Source organism: Mus caroli, unplaced genomic scaffold (assembly GCF_978045245.1).
Source record: "Mus caroli unplaced genomic scaffold, Mus_caroli_1 scaffold_9, whole genome shotgun sequence".
In the NCBI taxonomy this organism is placed as follows: Eukaryota; Metazoa; Chordata; class Mammalia; order Rodentia; family Muridae; genus Mus; species Mus caroli.
This window is the reverse complement of record NW_028227264.1, coordinates 74,092,731-74,111,122: the sequence shown is the minus strand read 5'-3', so window position 1 is coordinate 74,111,122 and position 18,392 is coordinate 74,092,731. Positions and strand designations below refer to the sequence as shown.

The 18,392-nt window shown below is 46.2% G+C and overlaps 1 protein-coding gene across 1 annotated transcript; it reads left to right on the top strand.

Annotated features, from left to right (window-relative positions):
- Positions 1–9,744: 9,744 nt before the first annotated feature.
- LOC110303153 (glutathione S-transferase theta-4) lies at positions 9,745–17,521 on the top strand. The gene is made up of 5 exons (XM_021174120.2): positions 9,745–9,966; positions 10,968–11,055; positions 13,590–13,740; positions 14,853–15,029; positions 17,212–17,521. Exons 1-5 carry the CDS (start codon positions 9,855–9,857, stop codon positions 17,404–17,406), a joined length of 723 nt encoding a protein of 240 aa, XP_021029779.1. The 5' UTR covers positions 9,745–9,854; the 3' UTR covers positions 17,407–17,521.
- The last annotated feature ends 871 nt before the right edge of the window (positions 17,522–18,392 follow it).

Genomic DNA, 18,392 nt, shown 5'->3' with positions numbered 1-18,392 from the left:
GTCACATAACAATCCACATAAAATTATTACACAGGCAAAAAAATGATCATAACAAGGCATTCAGGGATGTAGATGGTGTTTTACAAGACTTAGTCATTGAAGTGTAAGAATAAGATGTCTTTGGGCAAACATTTTTATCTCCTCAGATAGTTTACAAGTAACAACAAACCTGATTTATTTACATTGTTATGCAAGCCTCCAAGTGTGTCCATGGGTGAGAACACATAATAGAAAGGATTTAACATTAAGAATTACGAGGTCAACCAGATGGATCAGCCTCTGAGGATACTTACAGCCAAGGCTGTTGACCTCTGTCCCATCAACAGAGCCTAGGTAGTGGAAGGAGAGAAGCCAAGTGCTGCAAACTGTCCTCTGACTTCCACAAGCGAGTCACAGGATTCCTATAAAACAGAAAATGGGGAAAAAATGTTAACAAGATATTAACATGCTGCAAAGACAGCTAGATTATCATAGAGGTCATCACAGCAAGAAAGTCAGTATTACATCACAGAAAATCTTCCATCTCTTAGGCCCCTACCTAAGGGTAAAATAAAAGCACACTGTTTCATCGAGAGGGTCAGCCTGCCAAGGTGTTTACAGGTTGTGCAGAGAGCTTCCATGCTCTGCCTTTGATTACTCAATTCCCAGAAAAAAGATACACTCAAATTTTAATTTATCAGCAGTAAAGCTGGGCAGATAGCTACCTTCTATGCTATTCAAATCTTTACTATCAACAACCCCAAGTTATTATTTACTATGCTCCATCTGAGCTGGCTGCTCTTAACTCCAGTTGGGTAGCCCTCGTGGCCATGATTTCAGGATTTTTACCCTATGGCGTCTGCTTCTCTCTCCACATTTTTTCCTCTGCTTGTGGTCTCCTCAGACCCCAAGCCCACAAACCCCAAACCCTGCCTATGTCTCTTCTGCCCAACTATTGGCTGTGAGCATCTCTATTTAACCAATAGTTTTAAATTAAAGAGCAAGGTCACATTGTACATGGGGAGTCTCTTGTTCCTGGGAGCAACCAGGCCTTGGGGGCCAATATTTACCATTACAATACATAGCAAAAGACCAAACCTCAACAGGATTCCTAGGGCTAGAGAATAGGTGCTAGAGGAAGGGCCCTTAGAAATCAGGCTTTTGGGAATTGTGTTGCTCAGATCTCTGGACATCACCTTTGAATCATGTTCTGGGAACTAGAGAGTTCTTCACAGGAGGGCTCACGGCTGACATGGATGCAGTGACAGCAGGTATCACTTTGACATGACAGGCATCCTAACAACCTGCTCTGAATCACTTGCCCATCTCAGTGAGCTTGGTGCTCTGGTGCTCACTCGCTGACTTTCAGTCCAGAAAGTCTGGTGTGTGACCAGCCTCTTAGACACCTTTGGTTTTCTCTTCTAACTACTGTTAGGTCCACAGGATCCCAGGCTGCTCGACAAGAAGAATGCAGGAAAGGCTTTGTCATGCTGGAGGGCTCAGTATCTGGTATCTTGCTACCCCCTCATTTCCAGGAACCACAATCCCAGGACAGGTCTCAGGGCTCTCCTGTGCTAAGAGGTGAAGGTGGAGTTGGCACTGGGCAGGAGTTGAAGCCAGGTGAGGACTAGCTTTGGGGCTATTATTGTCTTAAGTCTTTCCTCCATATTGAAAGAATCATTCTATCCAGCAAGTATGAAGGAGACCTGTAAGGCACAGGAAGTACATGAAACTTACTAAATAAAAAGTTAAAGGCCCCTACCTAAGGGTAAAATAAAAGCACACTGTTTCATCGAGAGGGTCAGCCTGCCAAGGTGTTTACAGGTTGTGCAGAGAGCTCCTGCATGATGCAGCTTTTGTATGTGGTCACTCATGCTGGGATGGCATACTGGCTAGTTTTGTGTCCATTTGACACAAGCTACAGTCATCAGAGAGGAGAGAAAGAAGCCTCAGGTGAGGAAATGCCTACATGAGGTCCAGCTGTAGGGCATTTTTTCAATTAGTGATCAATTCAGGTAGGGGCCCAGACCATGGTGGGTGGTGCCATCCCTGGGCTGGTGGTCCTAGCTTCTGTAAGAGAGCAGGCTGAGCAAGCCAGGGGAAACAAGCCAGTAAGCGACACTCCTCCATGGCTTCTGCATCAGCTGCAGCCCTCAGGATCCTGCCCTGTTTGAGTTCCTGTCCTTCAAAATGAACAGCAAGATGTAAGTATAAGCCAAATAAACCCCTTTCTCCCCAACTTGCTTTTCGGCCATGGTGTTTTGTTGTAGCAACAGAAACCCTAAAACAAGTTGGCACCAGGATTGTGGGTTACTGCTGTGACAGATCTGACCTATGGAAAGAGGGCTATGCTGTTTAGGACTATGCTAAATGGAAGAAGTCAATCAGAAACAGTATCGCATGCCTTGGAGGAACTGCATAAATTAGTGCCACCTTCAAGGACTTGAAAGATGCAGGGGTGGTGGTTCCCACCACATCTCCCTTTAACTCTTCTATCTGGCTAGTGCAGAAGACAGATGAATCATAGAGAATGACAGTTGACTATTGAAAACTAAATCAGGTAATAACTCCGGCTACAGCTGCTGTACCAGATATGGTGTTCTTATTTGAGCAAGTTACCACCTCTCCTGGTACCTGGTATACAGATGTTTGTTTAGCGAATCCTGCCCCCTTTTCTGGTAGTTGTCCATAAAGATCTCTAGAAGCAATTTGCTTTCAGTTGGCAAGACCAGCAGTACACCTTTACAGGCTTGCCTTAAGGATAAATTAGCTCTCCTACCCTATGTCATAACTTACAAGGTATCTTGATCACCTGTTTCTTCCACAAAATATCACATTGGTATACTATATTGATGATGCTCCTCCATGGCCTCTGCATCAGCTCCTGACTCCAGGTTCCTGCCCTGTTTGAGTTTCTGTCCTGAGTCCTTGTCCCAACTTCCTTTTGTGATGAGCCATGATGTGGAAGTGTAAGCCAAATACACCCTCCCCTCTCCCCAACTTTTTTTTTGTTCAGGGTGTTTCATTGCAACAATAGAAACCCTAAGACTGATGGGCCTTTGAGTAACGGCCATGGCTATTGTGTTATTCATGCTCCTGTGAGTAACCCCAGGAAACCCATTCCCCACCAAGCTTAAGCTAGACTTGGGTAGAATAATTTCTTTGGTCTGTTAATCACTGACCTATCTGGTTGAACAGAACCTCTCCTCAGGAAGTCAGTGAACATGTGTACTGTGGAGAGGGCATGGGTTCTCAAGCAATGGGGAACTTGCCTGGGTTGATGAATCAGACAGCCCCTGGCAGTGTGGACCAGGGGATTCTGGCACATTTGAGCATGTCAGACCAGAGCCCAGATTCCTACCCCAGGCCTTAGTGGGTGACCCTTGCTCTGTTGGGCCTGCTTGCCTTCATGAGCCAGATTCTGTTTGCCTGGGCTATAGGCCAACTCTGGCTCCTAGCCCAGGCCCTCCTCCTCCACTTTGGAACAGCCAGTTGGTTGTGTTCCCCATGGCTTCCAGAGCAGAGTCTATCCTTGGAGAGGAGCTAGGTCCTAGCCAAGATTCAGCCCTGCACCTGTGTCCTAGTGTCTCATTCCAGGGACAGCATCCACATCCTGTTACTTGATCACAGTGACTGTCTTAGTTAGGGTTTCTATTGCTGTGATGAAACACCATGATCAAAAAGCAAGGTCATGGGAAAGTTTATTCAGTTTACATTTCCATATCATAGGAGTTCAGGACAGGAACTCAAACAGGGCAGGGACCTGAAGGCAGAAACTAGTGCAGAGGCCAAGGCCACAGTACAGTAAATGCTGCTCACCGGTTTGCTCAGCCTGCTTTCTTATAGAACCCAGGACCTCCGGCTCAGAGATACCCCCACCCATAGTGGGCTGGGCTTCCCCCATCAATCACTAATGAAGAAAATGTGCTTTAGGCTTGCCTACACACTGATTGGATCTTATGGAGACATTTTCTCAACTGAGGCTCCTTCCTCTCTGATGACTCTAGCTTGTGTCAAGTTGGCATAAAGTAGCTGGCACAGTGATCTTGCTTGACACAGTCAGAGTGACAAAAGGGTATGTGTGGAGATGTCTTCACTCATCCAACTGAGCCATGAGCTGTTCCTGAAACCATGGAAGATGTCATCTGCACACAGTATGAATTTGTGTGTGTGTGTGTGTGTGTGTGTGTGTATGTGCGCGCGTGCCTACACGAGTGTGTCGGGGGTGTCCATCTCCCACAGTCCTAACTACTGCTTGGCTTCAGAGCCTGTGATAAGCATGGCCAAACTCTGTGTGTCAGGTCCAGAGAATGACTCATACTTTCTCAGGTTTCAGAATGGGGTCCTGCCAACTTCCTAGGAGGTCTTGGCTAGGAGCCCAGGAAGGCCTGGGTGACTCTGGCTTGCAGCCAACCCCACACCCTACTCAATCAGCATCTTCCAGTATGGAAGCCAAACCCTGGCTCCCCTTGTACACAGGAGTTGTCCTCCAGGTCCACAGTGATTCTGCTGCCCATAGCTTACCCCTCCACACCACAACAGAAGTGCCCAGGCCAAAATAGGCCTAGGGGGTGTGACCATGGTGAGCACATGGAGAGAGTACCGCATGGAGGGCAAAGTGACCAGACTTGAACTTCAGAAATTCCCGTGATGCTAGCCCACAGGGTAGGGCTGCTTCCCTCGTGTGGAGTGGAGATGCTAACAGGGATGAGTGAGGCCCAGACAGAGGGCAGACCTGGGTCCCTGCAGAAGTAAATGCCTGCTGAAACATGGTCCAGGGAGGAAGCAGGAGGAGACCTTTAATGGCAGTGAGCCTTTCCTGGGAGGCCGGAAGTGGAGCAAATAAAGATGCAGCACAGACAGGAAGCAGTTGCGGGGCTCCTTCCCTGATGGCAGAGCCGTGGAGAACCTGGTTAAATGTTCAGGTGTGAGTAAAAGATCAGTCCCAACTCCCTTTCTGTTTGACGGTTAATCTCGTCAGCTTGACTGGATTTAGAAATATCTAGGAAACATTGGCTCTTGGCGAGTCTGTAAAGGGATTTCCTAAATATGAGTGCCTTGATCTCATCGGATAGGGTCCAAGACAGTGAGAAAAGAAGAACTCGAGGATTTATCTCTTTCTGTTTTGGCTGTGGCAACAATGAAACCGGGTGTTCCTATCCCTGCTACATGGCCTCTATACAGTCTCCAACTTCACTCTCAACTTGTGAGCCAGAATAAGCCTCCCCTTCTTTATCTATTTTATCTATATGAGCACATTGTGGCCTTCTTCAGACACACCAGAAGAGGGCATCAGATCCCATTACAGATGGTTGTGAACCACCATGTGGTTGCTGGGAATTGAACTAAGGACCTCTAAAAGAGCAGAACATTTAATTGGGGCTGGCTTATAGATTCAGAGGTTCATTCCATAATCATCAAAGTGGGAGCATAGCAGTGTCCAGGCAGGCATGGTGCAGACGGAGCTGAGAGTTCTACATCTTCATCTAAAGGCTGCTAGTGGAAGACTGACTTCCAGGCAGCTAGGACAAGGGTATTAAAGCCCACACCCACAAGGCCACACCTCCCAACAGTGCCACTCCCTGGGCTAAGCATTTATAAACCATCAGACCTCCTCAACAGTGTCCTGCAGACTGGGGCAAGGGCCAGGACTGCAAGTGATGGAGGGTACCAGTTGGGACATATACTGACTGCCTTCCTTTCCTTGCCCTGAATAGACATCATCAACCAATCACAGAAAACGATCCTCAGAAGATCCCAATGCACATCACTGATTGTTGGTAGTGAGGAAGAGAGGCGGAGAGGGTCAAGGAAACTTGTGAGTACCCAGGGTGAACTGCTCTCTTAGCCTAGTCTCTTGGTTCCTTCTCACTGAGAAAGCCTCGGGTGCTGTGCATGTTCAACAGCTATTGAGAAGGCTGAGTTCAGCTCCCCAGCAACTATATAAGTGGCTCAAGCAGCAAGAACCTTCCTGGCTACTGAGTAGGTCTCCCTGGTAGGTATAGTGGTATTCATAGATTGAATGTAAGAGAGGCCTTCATACCCACCTGCCAGCAGCCATAGCCTGTAGTACAGTCTCTTCAAAGCTAGACCTCAGCTGGCTGTTAGACCCATAGTCAGATCATGCTGGGAGCTGGAGAAGTTCAGGATATCCCTAAGTTCATACGACAGCCACAAAGAAACCATAAGGCTTGGTGGGAACCTCCACTGGTATAGAAGCTGGAACGGCAGCTTCAGGAGAAGTAGCTTGCTTTCTGCCATGCATGGTACTGTTACAAACATACTCTGAACTCTCTCCTGATCCACATGTCGTCCTGGGGAAGCGAGACCTAGAAAGACAGGGCATCTTCCAAGATTTTTGTCCTTATCAACTTGACGAGATCTAGAGTTACCTAGGGGACAGGTCTCAGGCCATGCCTGTGAGGGATTTTCTTGACTGAGTTCAATGAAGTGGGAAGACCCACTTGAAAGTGGGTAGTGTCACCAGACACTGGTGGTAGATGCCTTTAATCTCAGCACTTGGGAGGCAGAGACAGGAAGATTTCTGAGTTCGAGGTCAGCCTGGTTCCAGAGAGTGAGTTCCAGGACAGCCAGGACTATACAGAGAAACCCTGTCTCAAACAACAACAACAACAACAACAACAACAACAACAACAACAACAACAAAACAAAGAAAGAAAGAAGAAAGAAAGAAAGAAAGAAAGAAAGGAAGGAAGGAAGGAAGGAAGGAAGGAAGAAAGAAAGAAAGAAAGAAAGAAAGAAAGAAAGAAAGAAAGAAAGAAAGAAAGAAAGAAAGAGGGTAGTGTTATTCTTTGGTCCTGAGTCCCAGACTGGATGACAATAAATGTGACTTGAACAGTAGCATTTACAACTATCTTGTTTCTGACCTCAGAAGCAATATAACCAGCTCCCTCACGACACTGCCTGCCTACTCCCCACCCCTCCCTAGATTTCCACCATGCTGGGCTATGAGACCAAATTAACTTTTCCTTCTTCCCTACCTTGTTTGCCCAAGAATTTATTGCTGCAAAGAGGAAATTAGCTAATATGACCATGTAGCCTAAAGCTGCATTGTGGCTTCATCATGAATCCCTATTAGCCTTCTTCCACAGCTGCCAAGGTGCACAGTATGATCTATGTTGCTTTAATCAAGGCCAGGGCATTTCTGGGCTTCTGCATGGTACAGTCTGGTGGGCCACACTCTGAGCATCCTTGATGTTGCACCTTTTTCCCCTGAACTCCTCCAGTATTTTAGCTTCTATCACTGTAACTAAATACCCTAGACAGTTAACTTATAAAGAAAAAAGGAGATTGGGAGAGACAGTTCAGCACTTGGTGGTGTGTATTGCTTTTGCAGGGAGAGAGTTCAGTTCCTGTTGGCTAGTTCACAACCACCTGTAACTCCAGCTCTAGGGGAACCAGTGCTGACTTCTGGATTCCCCAGTGTAGAATCCCAAATAAGTTTGAGACCACCCATCCCCTTCCCCCTCTGAAGGGACTTTCCAAACTGTACAAAATGGTCAAAATGACTAAGCCTACAGCTGCCAAAACAAGATGAGCTGTTCTCAGAAAAATAACCATAACAAAAATAACAGTTCTTAGAAAAATTCCCCTACCCTATCCCACACTGAATTCTGAGAAAAACCACAAACTTCCCTGACCTTGTCGCTAGAATCCCAGTGATGTTAATAGCCTGACATTAGTAGCTGTGACATTAATAGTTGATTCATAAGTTTAAAACATACTGTTTCTTTGCTGACCAATCATAATAACACATCATAAAAAGAGTATAAAAGAGCTGTGCTTTTTGAATTCGGGGTTGACTCTCCCTAAGGCTGAGCAACTCCACGCACATCAGAACAATAAACCTCTTGCCATTGCAGCGATCTATTATCAAGTTGTGTTTCGGGAGTTGCGCACTCAATACTAAGGCCTTAGGGTCTTACACTAGGTATCTTATCTGTTGAGATTTGGACTGTTGTTATGTCTTGGGATGCTAAATTCTCTACAGGACGGTCTAGACCTATGAGTGACTTCTCAGGTTTACAAGCTTTTGTGGTGCAAACTTTGTTTCTTGATTTAAAACCATTGGTTAAATAAAATTGGCTACAGCCAATTTTATGGAGGGAGTAGAGGTAGGTGGGTTTGGTGTGACCTGGTCAGAGGAGAGAGACCAAAGGGAAAGGAGGAAGAAGACAGAGAGGAAGCTGCCATGAGGGGAGATGGACAATGAGCACATGGCCAGGAGAAACAGCAAGAATCTGGGGGTACACCAATGGGGAGGTAGCCAGGCCATCAGTTAGGAGATTAGATCAGAGGTTAGCTACACCCCCCCCCCCCGCAACTGTCAAAGCCAAATAAAATAATCATAGCGTGAGTCTCATTTATTTGTAAGAGAGTTGGGGTTAAGCTTAAAATGATTCTACTACACTTACGCATGTACTCTCAATATACATAATTTTAAAATAAAAATGTTTAAATAAAAAATATATGTATAGGTGTTTTACCTGAATGTTTGTCCATGTACCACATGCATGTCTGGTGACCATGGAGGCCAGAAGAGGGCATCAGATATTCTGGGATTAGAGTTACAGGTGGTTGTGAGCCTCCATGTAGGTGCTGGGGTTAGAACCCAGGACCTCTGGAAGAGCATCCAGTGCTTTTAACCACTGGGCCATCTCTCCAGCCCCTAAAATTTTTTTTTAAAGGAAAAAAGGTTATTTTCGTTTAAAAATGTAAAGGGATGTAAATGTAAAAAGTCATGCTTCAGTGAGTGAGCCCATTGCTTTCAAGCCTCTGGTGGCAGGGTTAGAAATGATGGGAAGTGTGTGTGGCAAAGAGAGCTGTTGACCTCATGACCAGGAAAAGAGAGAGAGAGACAGACAGAGAGAGAGAGATAGAGAGAGGGAGAGAGAGAGAGAGAGAGAGAGAGAGAGAGAGAGAGAGAGAGAGAACCATTTCCATAGTCCCCTTCAAGGAAATGTCTTCTATGAGCCAACACCTTCCAGTCCTTCAAGAAAATGTTCTTAGTGAGCCAGTGCTTTCAATCAAACCTCACCTTCAGTACTAGGGATGGAACCTGGGCTTTCTATATGATACAACCTAAACTCTCTACCACTGGGCTACACTGCCAGTTCTCGAGGCCCCACCTTTTAAAGCCCCAACCCCCATCCTCTGCTCCCAGGAACTATACCTTTTTGTTTGTTTATTTTTTTGTTTTTGTTTTGTTTTGTTTTTTGAGAAGAGTTTCTCTGTATAGTCCTGGAATTCACTCTGTAGAACAGGATGGCTTTGAACTCAGAAATCTGCCTGTCTCTGGCTCCCAAGGGCTGGGATGAAATGTATGCACCATCACTGCCCAGAAGGAACTATACCTTTAAGGCATGGATTTCAGATGACATTTAAAGTCCAAGATATACTGACTACCTCTCTCCAATCTTTTCCCAATCACGTTTCAGAGATTTACCCATGGATGCCCCAGTCTTTACTCCAGGCTATGCAAACTCAGTCTCTCTCTTTTTCTCATCCGGGATCTGCAAAGCCTCTCTTGTCCTGTTTTTCAGAGAGGGGCTGGCCCTGGGAAGGCTCAAGCATGGGCCCTTCTCAGACAGATGTCTATGAGGCTAAACCACAGAGCTAACACATAACAGGAGCCTATCCCAGCCCCATCCCACCCCTAGCTCTCCTTAGAATCCTTGCTGTTGTAAGAATTCCAGGTGACTGGCCTCATAAGTACATCAAAGTAGGGAAGTTCCAGAATGCAGGTTCCTCAGATCAGAAGGGAGAGGGCTTAGAGCCAGGTGCTCAGGCTAGCCCCAGGCTGGGTCTGTGGGACACCCGCTGTAGCTGTGGGCCCCCTAATAAAGCATTTCAACATGGGCCTGGAGCTGTACATGGATCTGCTGTCGGCACCTTGCCGCGCTGTCTACATTTTTGCCAGGAAGAATGGCATCCCCTTCGACTTCCAATTTGTGGATCTATTAAAAGGTCAGTTCCTAGTACTGCCAGGCAGCCTGGTCCTGAGGCACTCACTGCCAGGGTACCCAGTGATGGTGTGTCTGAGGGTCAAAGGTCAGCAAGGGGAGCAGAGGTGAAACAGATACTAAGGTGATCAGGCCATGTCCCATCTAGTCTACATTAGCTGGTCACCAAGAATGAATGTCTCCCTGTTGCTGTGAATAGGACCTTTGGGGGTAAAGGAAGGAGGGGTGCCCACCCTCTTCTGGTCTGTTCTTACACTTTCCCAGTGTTCAAACTGGGACTAGGATTGGGGCTCAGTGAGAAAGCACTGGCCTAGCATGCCAGGGAAGATCCTGGGTTTGGGTGTCAGCTCTTACATGTTCACATGCACATACACAGATAAAAAGGGAAAAGGAGGAGGCGAAAGAAGAAAGAAGTATGAAGAAGTATGTACTAAGGGTTGCAAAGACCCATATGCCCCAAGTGAGGATCAGTGGATGGGCATCCAAGACGCCGAGGAGTCTCTAAAAGCTAAGCTTGAAGAGACACAGGCTCTAGACTAGAAAAGAGATCTGGGAGCTGTAGAAATGGAAGACATGTGGTGGAGCCCCCATAGGGTTTCCTCATACCAATAGTTGACCAGGCACAGTTAATGTTCATACGTGCTGTGGAGTTCTACCTAGATATCAGGGGACTTTGGGTGCATCTGCAGTGTTCCCCAAGTTGCCAGATTTAGATTCAGTTGGCCAATCTCCTCAAAGGAGAAGCAGAGTGAGCCAGAGGTGACGAGATTGAAGGTGACACTTAGGTCCCTTAGGGCTGAGGCTGACACACAGGTTGTGGCTTCAGGCCTTGAGTGAAGGCTGAACTTTTTAGCTTCTGGAAGCCAAAGGGTTGTCCTGATCCCTGGGGAAGGAAGGTCACAAGGGCTGGGGACAAATGGGAGCTTTTGCCTCTAGAAGCCCAAGTTCTTTTTTTTTCTTTTTTTCTGGGGTCTCCAAAGCCCCAGACCCTCCCTGCCCCCTCAGGTCACCACCATAGCAAGGAATACATCGAAATCAACCCCCTGAGGAAGCTTCCCAGCCTCAAGGACGGCAAGTTCATTTTATCTGAAAGGTAAGGCTCCTGCCGCCATCTTTCCTCCTTCTGGGAGACACCTTGGGAGTATATTTATTTATTTGTATATTTCTTTATTTACTGAGTTGAGGCAAGGTCTCTCTATGTAGTCTCTATGGCTGGCATGGAATTCACTGTGTAGACAAAACTCAAAAGAGATCCATCTGTCTCTTTGTCCTGATTACTAGGATTAAAGGTTTGCAACATCAGGCCTGGTCTATTTATTTATTTTGGCCTATAGAAAAATTTATGTGTACATGCAGACACATACACAGTGCATCTATTTATGTACACACACACACACACACACACACACACAGCACATTCATTTACACACACACATACACACACAAACACAGCACATCCATTTACACACACAGCACAACCATTTACACACACACAGCACATTCATTTATATACACACATACACACACAAACACAGCACAACCATTTACACACACACACACACACACAGCATAGCCATCTTAAGCTTCTGCAGCTAGTCCACTCTACCCCATTTTCACCTCTACACCTTGCTCCTCTTTCTCTCGAACACCCCATCACTTTCCCTATGAATCACTTTCCCTATGGACATCCTATGAAGCAATGAAGACTCTGAAACACACATCATTCAATACCATTATGACAGCAAATAAGCTTATCTGCCTTTTCCAGATTCCATCTGTAGTCGGCTTGCCTTCAAGTCTCTGATTGCATCATAAATATTTTCCTGGTCCCCCACCCCCCACATTTATTTTATGTGTGTGGGTATTTTCCTGCATGCATGTATGTGCACCGTGTGCCTGCCTGGTGACTGGGATGTTAGAAGAGCTCATAAGATCTGGAAACGGAGTTATGAATAGTTGTGAGCCATTGTGTGGTGCCAGGAACCGTACCAGGGTCCTCTGTGAGAGCCACAAGTGCTCTTAACCATTGAGCGACCGCTCTAGCCCCTCTTTAACTGTGTTCCCTGTCCTAGTCTGTTTTGGGTGGCTTTGACTGAATATGGTGGTGTGGGGCGACTGTAAAGAGCAGGGGCTGACTTTAGTTCATGGTTCTAGAGGCTGTAAAGCCCATCAGAGTGGAACTGATACCTGCTTAGCATCTCCTTCCCCCGGGTCCTAGCAACACAGAGATTACATGGTGAGCCATCAAGTGAGTCAGAGCATGTTTGTTGTATAACAAAGCTGCCACACATGAATCAATCTGCCCTTGCAATTCGATCATGCTTAGCTGTCCCACCACCTAAAACCTCCCATGGGAAGCCAACGTCTACCTAGGTTTTAGTAGGGACATTCAAACCCTCTCAATTTATGTTTTAAATACATTTATTTTTTTTTTACTTATTCACTATACATCCTGTTCATTGCTCCCTTTCCAGTCACCCCCTTCTACAACCCTTTCCCCACCCCCTTCTTCTTCTCCGCTGAGCACATGGGGACCCCTCCCCCCTTGACCCCCGACACTTCCAAGTATCTGGGAGGCTAGGTGCTTCCTCTCCCACTGAGGCCAGGCAAGGTGGCCCAGCTAGAAGAACATATCCCACAGGCAGGCAACAGCTTTTGTGATAGCACCCGTTCCAGTTGTTTGGCACTTACATGAGGACCAAGCTGCACATCTGTTACACATGTACAGGGAGGCCCAGGTCCAGCCTGTGCATGTTCTTTGGTTGGTGCTAATCCCTGATGTAATTAAAACAAACAAACAACCCCAAAACACCGGTTGGCTTTGTTTCTCACTGGCCTCCTTGTGTGTTTGTTGTTAGTGACAGACCCTGTCAGTGAGCAAGCTTGGGCCATCCCTCCCTCTGAAGCCCTCTCCTGTATCCTTTTCTTCCTAGTACCCCATCCCATGCCCATCCCCGAGAGACCAATACCTCTTGCTGGGTTGGGTTGTTGCTTGAGCTCCCATCCTGACGTCCCTGAGATATTCCACCTCTTCTAAATGGAGGGATAGATCCTCTCAACCCTCATGATCTTAAAGATTAAGTTTAGGGGCTGGAGAGATGGCTCCACCTGGGGATCAAACTCCATCTTCCAGCCGGTATGGGCACCAGACATACAAGTGACATACAGACATACATACAGACATGAGGGGAAAAAAACCTCATACACAAAAACGAAAAATTAAAAGATAATTAAGACTAAACTCATTCCGAAGCATCCCTGGCAGTCCTCCTCCACTTCCCACGGCCCAGGTTGTCCCTACAGCCACATGTTCCCACTCTCCGGGTGTTCTTCGCTCCCGCTGGAATCTCACATTCTTTGCTCCCTACTGGCACTGCCCTTACTTACGCCATCCACCCACCCCTGTGCCCCCTTTGGGTCTTCCTCCCTGTCTGCTGATTACTGGACTAACCTGACAGCTAGGGGCCAGGCTTTTTAGAACCCTCTGGGTTCGTCCTTTCCCTGGTGGAATTACCTATTGTCTGCCTGTGGCTGAAGATGCGGTTTTAATCAATCAGGCCGTGCTGGGGTGGTGTCAGGGCTCTCAGAAGGTACAAACAGTGCCCCCCCGCCTTGCCCTTTCTCTAGTGTGGCTATCCTCTTCTACCTATGTCGCAAGTACAGCGCGCCTTCCCATTGGTACCCGCCAGATCTGCACATGCGCGCCCGTGTGGACGAGTTTATGGCCTGGCAGCATACAGCTATTCAGGTGCCCATGAGCAAGATCCTGTGGATCAAGGTGAGCAAGGCCCAGCTTGGGGCTCAGGAACAGGGGGGGAAACAAACAGAAAACCTCAAGTCCAGTCCTGGCCCCTTCCTTCATTTTCTCTAATCCCTTGCCTACCTACTTTACCGCGCTACTGAGAGTGTGGAATGAACTGTTAAGTAGGAGAAAATAGTATACCAAAGGGGAAGGGGCACTGGAAAGTGCCAAGAGAGCACTCAGAAAACTTTGTTCTTGAATTAGAGAATATCAGCAAATTTATAGGTGACAACTGGCACACATATATCCCTAGTTTTAATTTTCTCCTTGTGTTTTTTAAAATTTTATTTTAAAAATACCCACTTTTTAAAAAAGATTTATTTATTTAATGTATATAAGCATCCTATTGCTGACACACCAGAAGAGGATATCAGATCCAATTACAGATGGTTGTGAGCCACCATGTGGTTGCTGGGAATTGAACTCAGGACCTCTAGAAGAGCTTTTAACCACTGAGCCATCTCTCCAGCCCCACTCCTTGTTTTTTTGTTTGTTTGTTTGTTTGTTTTTGTTTTTAAGTCCATTTTCCATTGCTATAATAAGATGCTGTAGGCTGGGTAACTTATGAAGAAAAGAGGTTTATTTAGCTCATAGTTTTGGAAACAGGAAGTCTAAACAGCATGACACCAGCTCTAGAGAGGGCCTCCTAGCAGATGCTATTACAGTGTAAGCAAGCACTAAGACAGGAAGCCAGAGCTGGGACAAGGCACTGGTCTTGTTCTTTCATAATAGCTTGCTCTTCTAAGTGTTACCCATGTCCATCTTGACTCCTTCTGAAGGCAGCACCCCCAGTTAGACTCCATGTTTTTTAAAGATTCTAGCCACTCTCACATCACCATGAGTACTGGACTCCCAATATGTTACCTTTGACAAGTGAGACACACTCAAATCACAGGACTCATTGTCATCTGGGCCTCCATATCCTTTTGAACACATAGCCCTTGGTAGCTGCTGCTTGAGAATGGCCCAAATCACTTTCCAGCCTTGGAGCTGTCCAAGCTCTATCTAGCAGACAGGAATATAGAAGCCTTGCAGGGGATGGGGCTGGAGTACTGCCTCTTCATCTGTCCTCTTCCCTTCCGGGTCAGTTGATAATCCCAATGATCACGGGTGAGGAGGTTCCCACTGAGAGATTAGACAAGACACTGGATGAGGTGAAGAGAAACCTACAGCAATTTGAGGAGAAGTTTCTGCAGGACAGGATGTTCATCACTGGGGACCATATCTCACTGGCTGACTTGGTGGCGCTGGTAGAAATGATGCAGGTACGAGTTGAGGTGGGGTGGAGGGGGACGTAAATCCAGTAGAGGGGAAATTTTGTTGTTTTTTAATATTTTCTTTTCTTTTTTTAAGTTTTTTTTTTTAATTTATTTATTATATGTAAGTACACTGTAGCTGTCCTCAGACACTCCAGAAGAGGGAGTCAGATTTCGTTACGGATGGTTGTGAGCCACCATGTGGTTGCTGGGATTTGAACTCCTGACCCTCGGAAGAGCAGTCGGGTGCTCTTACCCACTGAGCCATCTCACCAGCCCCTTTTCTTTTCTTTTAAGATTTATTTATTTATTGTATGTGAGTACACTGTTGCTATCCTCAGACACACCAGAAGAGGGCATTGGATTCTCATTGCAGATGGCTGTGAGCCACCATGTGGTTGGTGGAAATTGAACTCAGGACCTCTGGAAGAGCAGTCAGTGCTCTTAACCGCTGAGCCATCTCTCCAGTCCGAATGTCTTCTCTCTCTCTCTCTCTCTCTCTTTCTCTCTCTCTCTCTCTTCTCTCTCTCTCTCTCTCTCTCTCTCTCCCTCCCTCCCTTCTTCCTTCCTTCCTTCCTTCCTTCCTTCCTTCCTTCCTTCCTTCCTTCCTTTTTGATTTTTTTGAGACAGGGTTTCTCTGTATAGCCCTCGGCTGTCCTGGAACTCACTCTGTAGACCAGGCTGGCCTCAAACTCAGAAATCTTCTTGCCTCTGCTTCCCGAGTGCTGGGATTAAAGGTGTGTGCCACCACGTCTGGCAGCTGAATGTCCTTCTCTTAAGATAGGGTCTCCTGTGTCCCAGGCTGGCCTCTGACTAGCTATTTAGCTGTGGATGGCCTTCAGCTTTTGACAGTCTTGATGCTGCCTCTCCAATGTGGGGATTATAGGTATATACAAAATGCCTGTTTCGTGGTGTGCTGTATGCATGCTTTGTATGCACTCTACCTACTGAGCTACAGTCTCAGCTCATTGGTCAGTCTCTTGAGAGGCTATCATAGTTTCTGGCCAGCATTCAAAGTAATAACTTTAGTCCTTGGCCAATGTGTAGTGTAGAACTGCACAACAAGAACCATTTTGGCCTGCACCAAGCACAGGGCCCTATGCTTTTGTTGTAGCTTGTCCAAAGACCCTCACTCACAAAGACCACAGAGACCGCCATTGTTGCAAAATGCATGAGGATTTTACTTATCCAACATGTTGGGGACCCCTTCTCAACATGCAGGCTGGGGGAGAGACCCAGAACAAATAAAGAACTCACTTTTTATACCTTTGTAAGGGCTGGATATAGGCACCAGGGTAGTTTGACATAATTTAATTTGTGTAGCCAATAACATTTTTACACATTGGTTGGTTTGTATAGGGTGACTCTCATTTTGTCTGTCTTGTGGTTTTTAGTGTGAGGCAGGGCAGGGGAATTGTTAATCTTGTTTTTGACCGTTAAAACTATGTTTCTATATTTGTTTAGTGAGCCAGCTTTTTTTTTTTTTTTTTAAATCTGGCTCTGTACTTGGCCTGCTAGTACAGTTTGGAAAGCACTTTTGAAGGGACTTTTATTTTGGATATTACACTTTGACCTCTATGCTCTCCACAGTTCATTGAATTCACTCCTTTGGGGGGCTTTGGAACACTGTGGGTACATAATTTTTAAAAAAGATTTATTTATTTGGTTATTTAATTTATATGAGTACACTGTCACTGTCTTCAGACACCCCAGAAGAGGACATCAGATTCCATTACAGAGGGTTGTGAGCCACCATGTGGTTGCTGGGAATTGAACTCAGGACCTCTGAAAGAACAGGCAGTGCTCTTAACTGCTGAGCCATCTCTCCAGCCCCAGGTACATAGTTCTTAATGAGGCAGCTAAAGTGCTAAGCAAACTGCATGATGAGCCTCCTCTTTTTGCCCTTGTGCCTAATTACAGAAGGAGCAACACGCGTGTGCGGGGAAATTGAGCTCCTTTTTTTGGAAATAAGGGCCTTCCCTGGAAGAAGGTCAGACACATAGAGTAGAGTAGTGTGAGCTACCTGGGTCAGGATTTCTTATCTTGGATCAGGATCTTCTGTGCCTGCTTCCCATAGACTGCATAGCTGAAACTTACCAAGAAGGGGGCAGTGCATGACACTCTCTTCGCAGAGGCTGGTGGTACAGCTGGTTCCTCTGCTGATCAGATCCTCTGTTTTGTTTATCCACAGCCAATGGGGAGTAATCACAATGTCTTCGTCAGCTCTAAGCTTGCAGAATGGCGAATGCGGGTGGAGTTAGCAATCGGCTCTGGCCTCTTCTGGGAGGCTCATGACAGACTGGTGAAGTTACCAAACTGGGACTGTTCGACACTAGACCCTACGATCAAGACGAGGATTTGTGACTTTCTGCAGAAGTTTAAGTGATCCAAGAGAGCATTCGTTCTACAGGGGCCAGCCGTCTTTGCCTTTTGAGCCTCTTCCCCTAGGGAAGTCACCAAGAAACACACTGTTCCTTTACCTAATAAAAGAAAAAAAAAACCTGAAACAGCCTCCATGGCCATTATGGGGACAGTTGGTGTCAGCAAAGAGCCTGGTATAGGAGCAGGAGGTAGTCACAAGTCATCTTGGTGTTCAAAAAGAATATAAGGGGTCGTGGAGATGGCTCAGTGGGTAAAGTACTTGCCGCTTGAGTTCAGATCTCTACTACCCACACACAAGCCAGGACCACTGGTGCAAGTGCAACCCCCAGAGCTCACTAGTCTAGCCAAAATGGGAAGCCTCAGGTTCATCAAGAGAAATGGTAGCTCCAAAACAGGCTAGACCGTGAAAGAGTAAAGCAACAAAGGTCAACTTCTGGGCTCTATACATGCGCACACACTTAAACACACACATACACCTTCACACAACACACTCATACATACACACACTCTTACACTCACATATGCACACGCTCTCACATTCACATTCACACAACACACTCATATACACAAACTCCCAAACACTCTCAAACAAATACAGTCCTGCACACACTATCACATATAAACATGCACACACACACACACACACATGCACACATGCATGCGCCCAGACACTCACACACACACACACTGTCACACATACACATGCCCACACAGGTACACTCAAACACATACACACACTTTCATGTACACACATATAATACACAAAAGACTGTAAAAGTCAAATTGTATATAATTATAGTTTTGTTAATAATAGTTGGCAAATTCAATACCTCCGTTCAATTAAAGAATAGAATAACTAGACAGAATTATGAAGGAACAGTGGGTTAACCCAACTGAACCTCCTAGTTCATTCCCCACAAGAGTGGACTAAATAGTTTTCTCAGATTCACATGGAATATTCATCAGAGGACACTGTGTTTGGTTATCAAT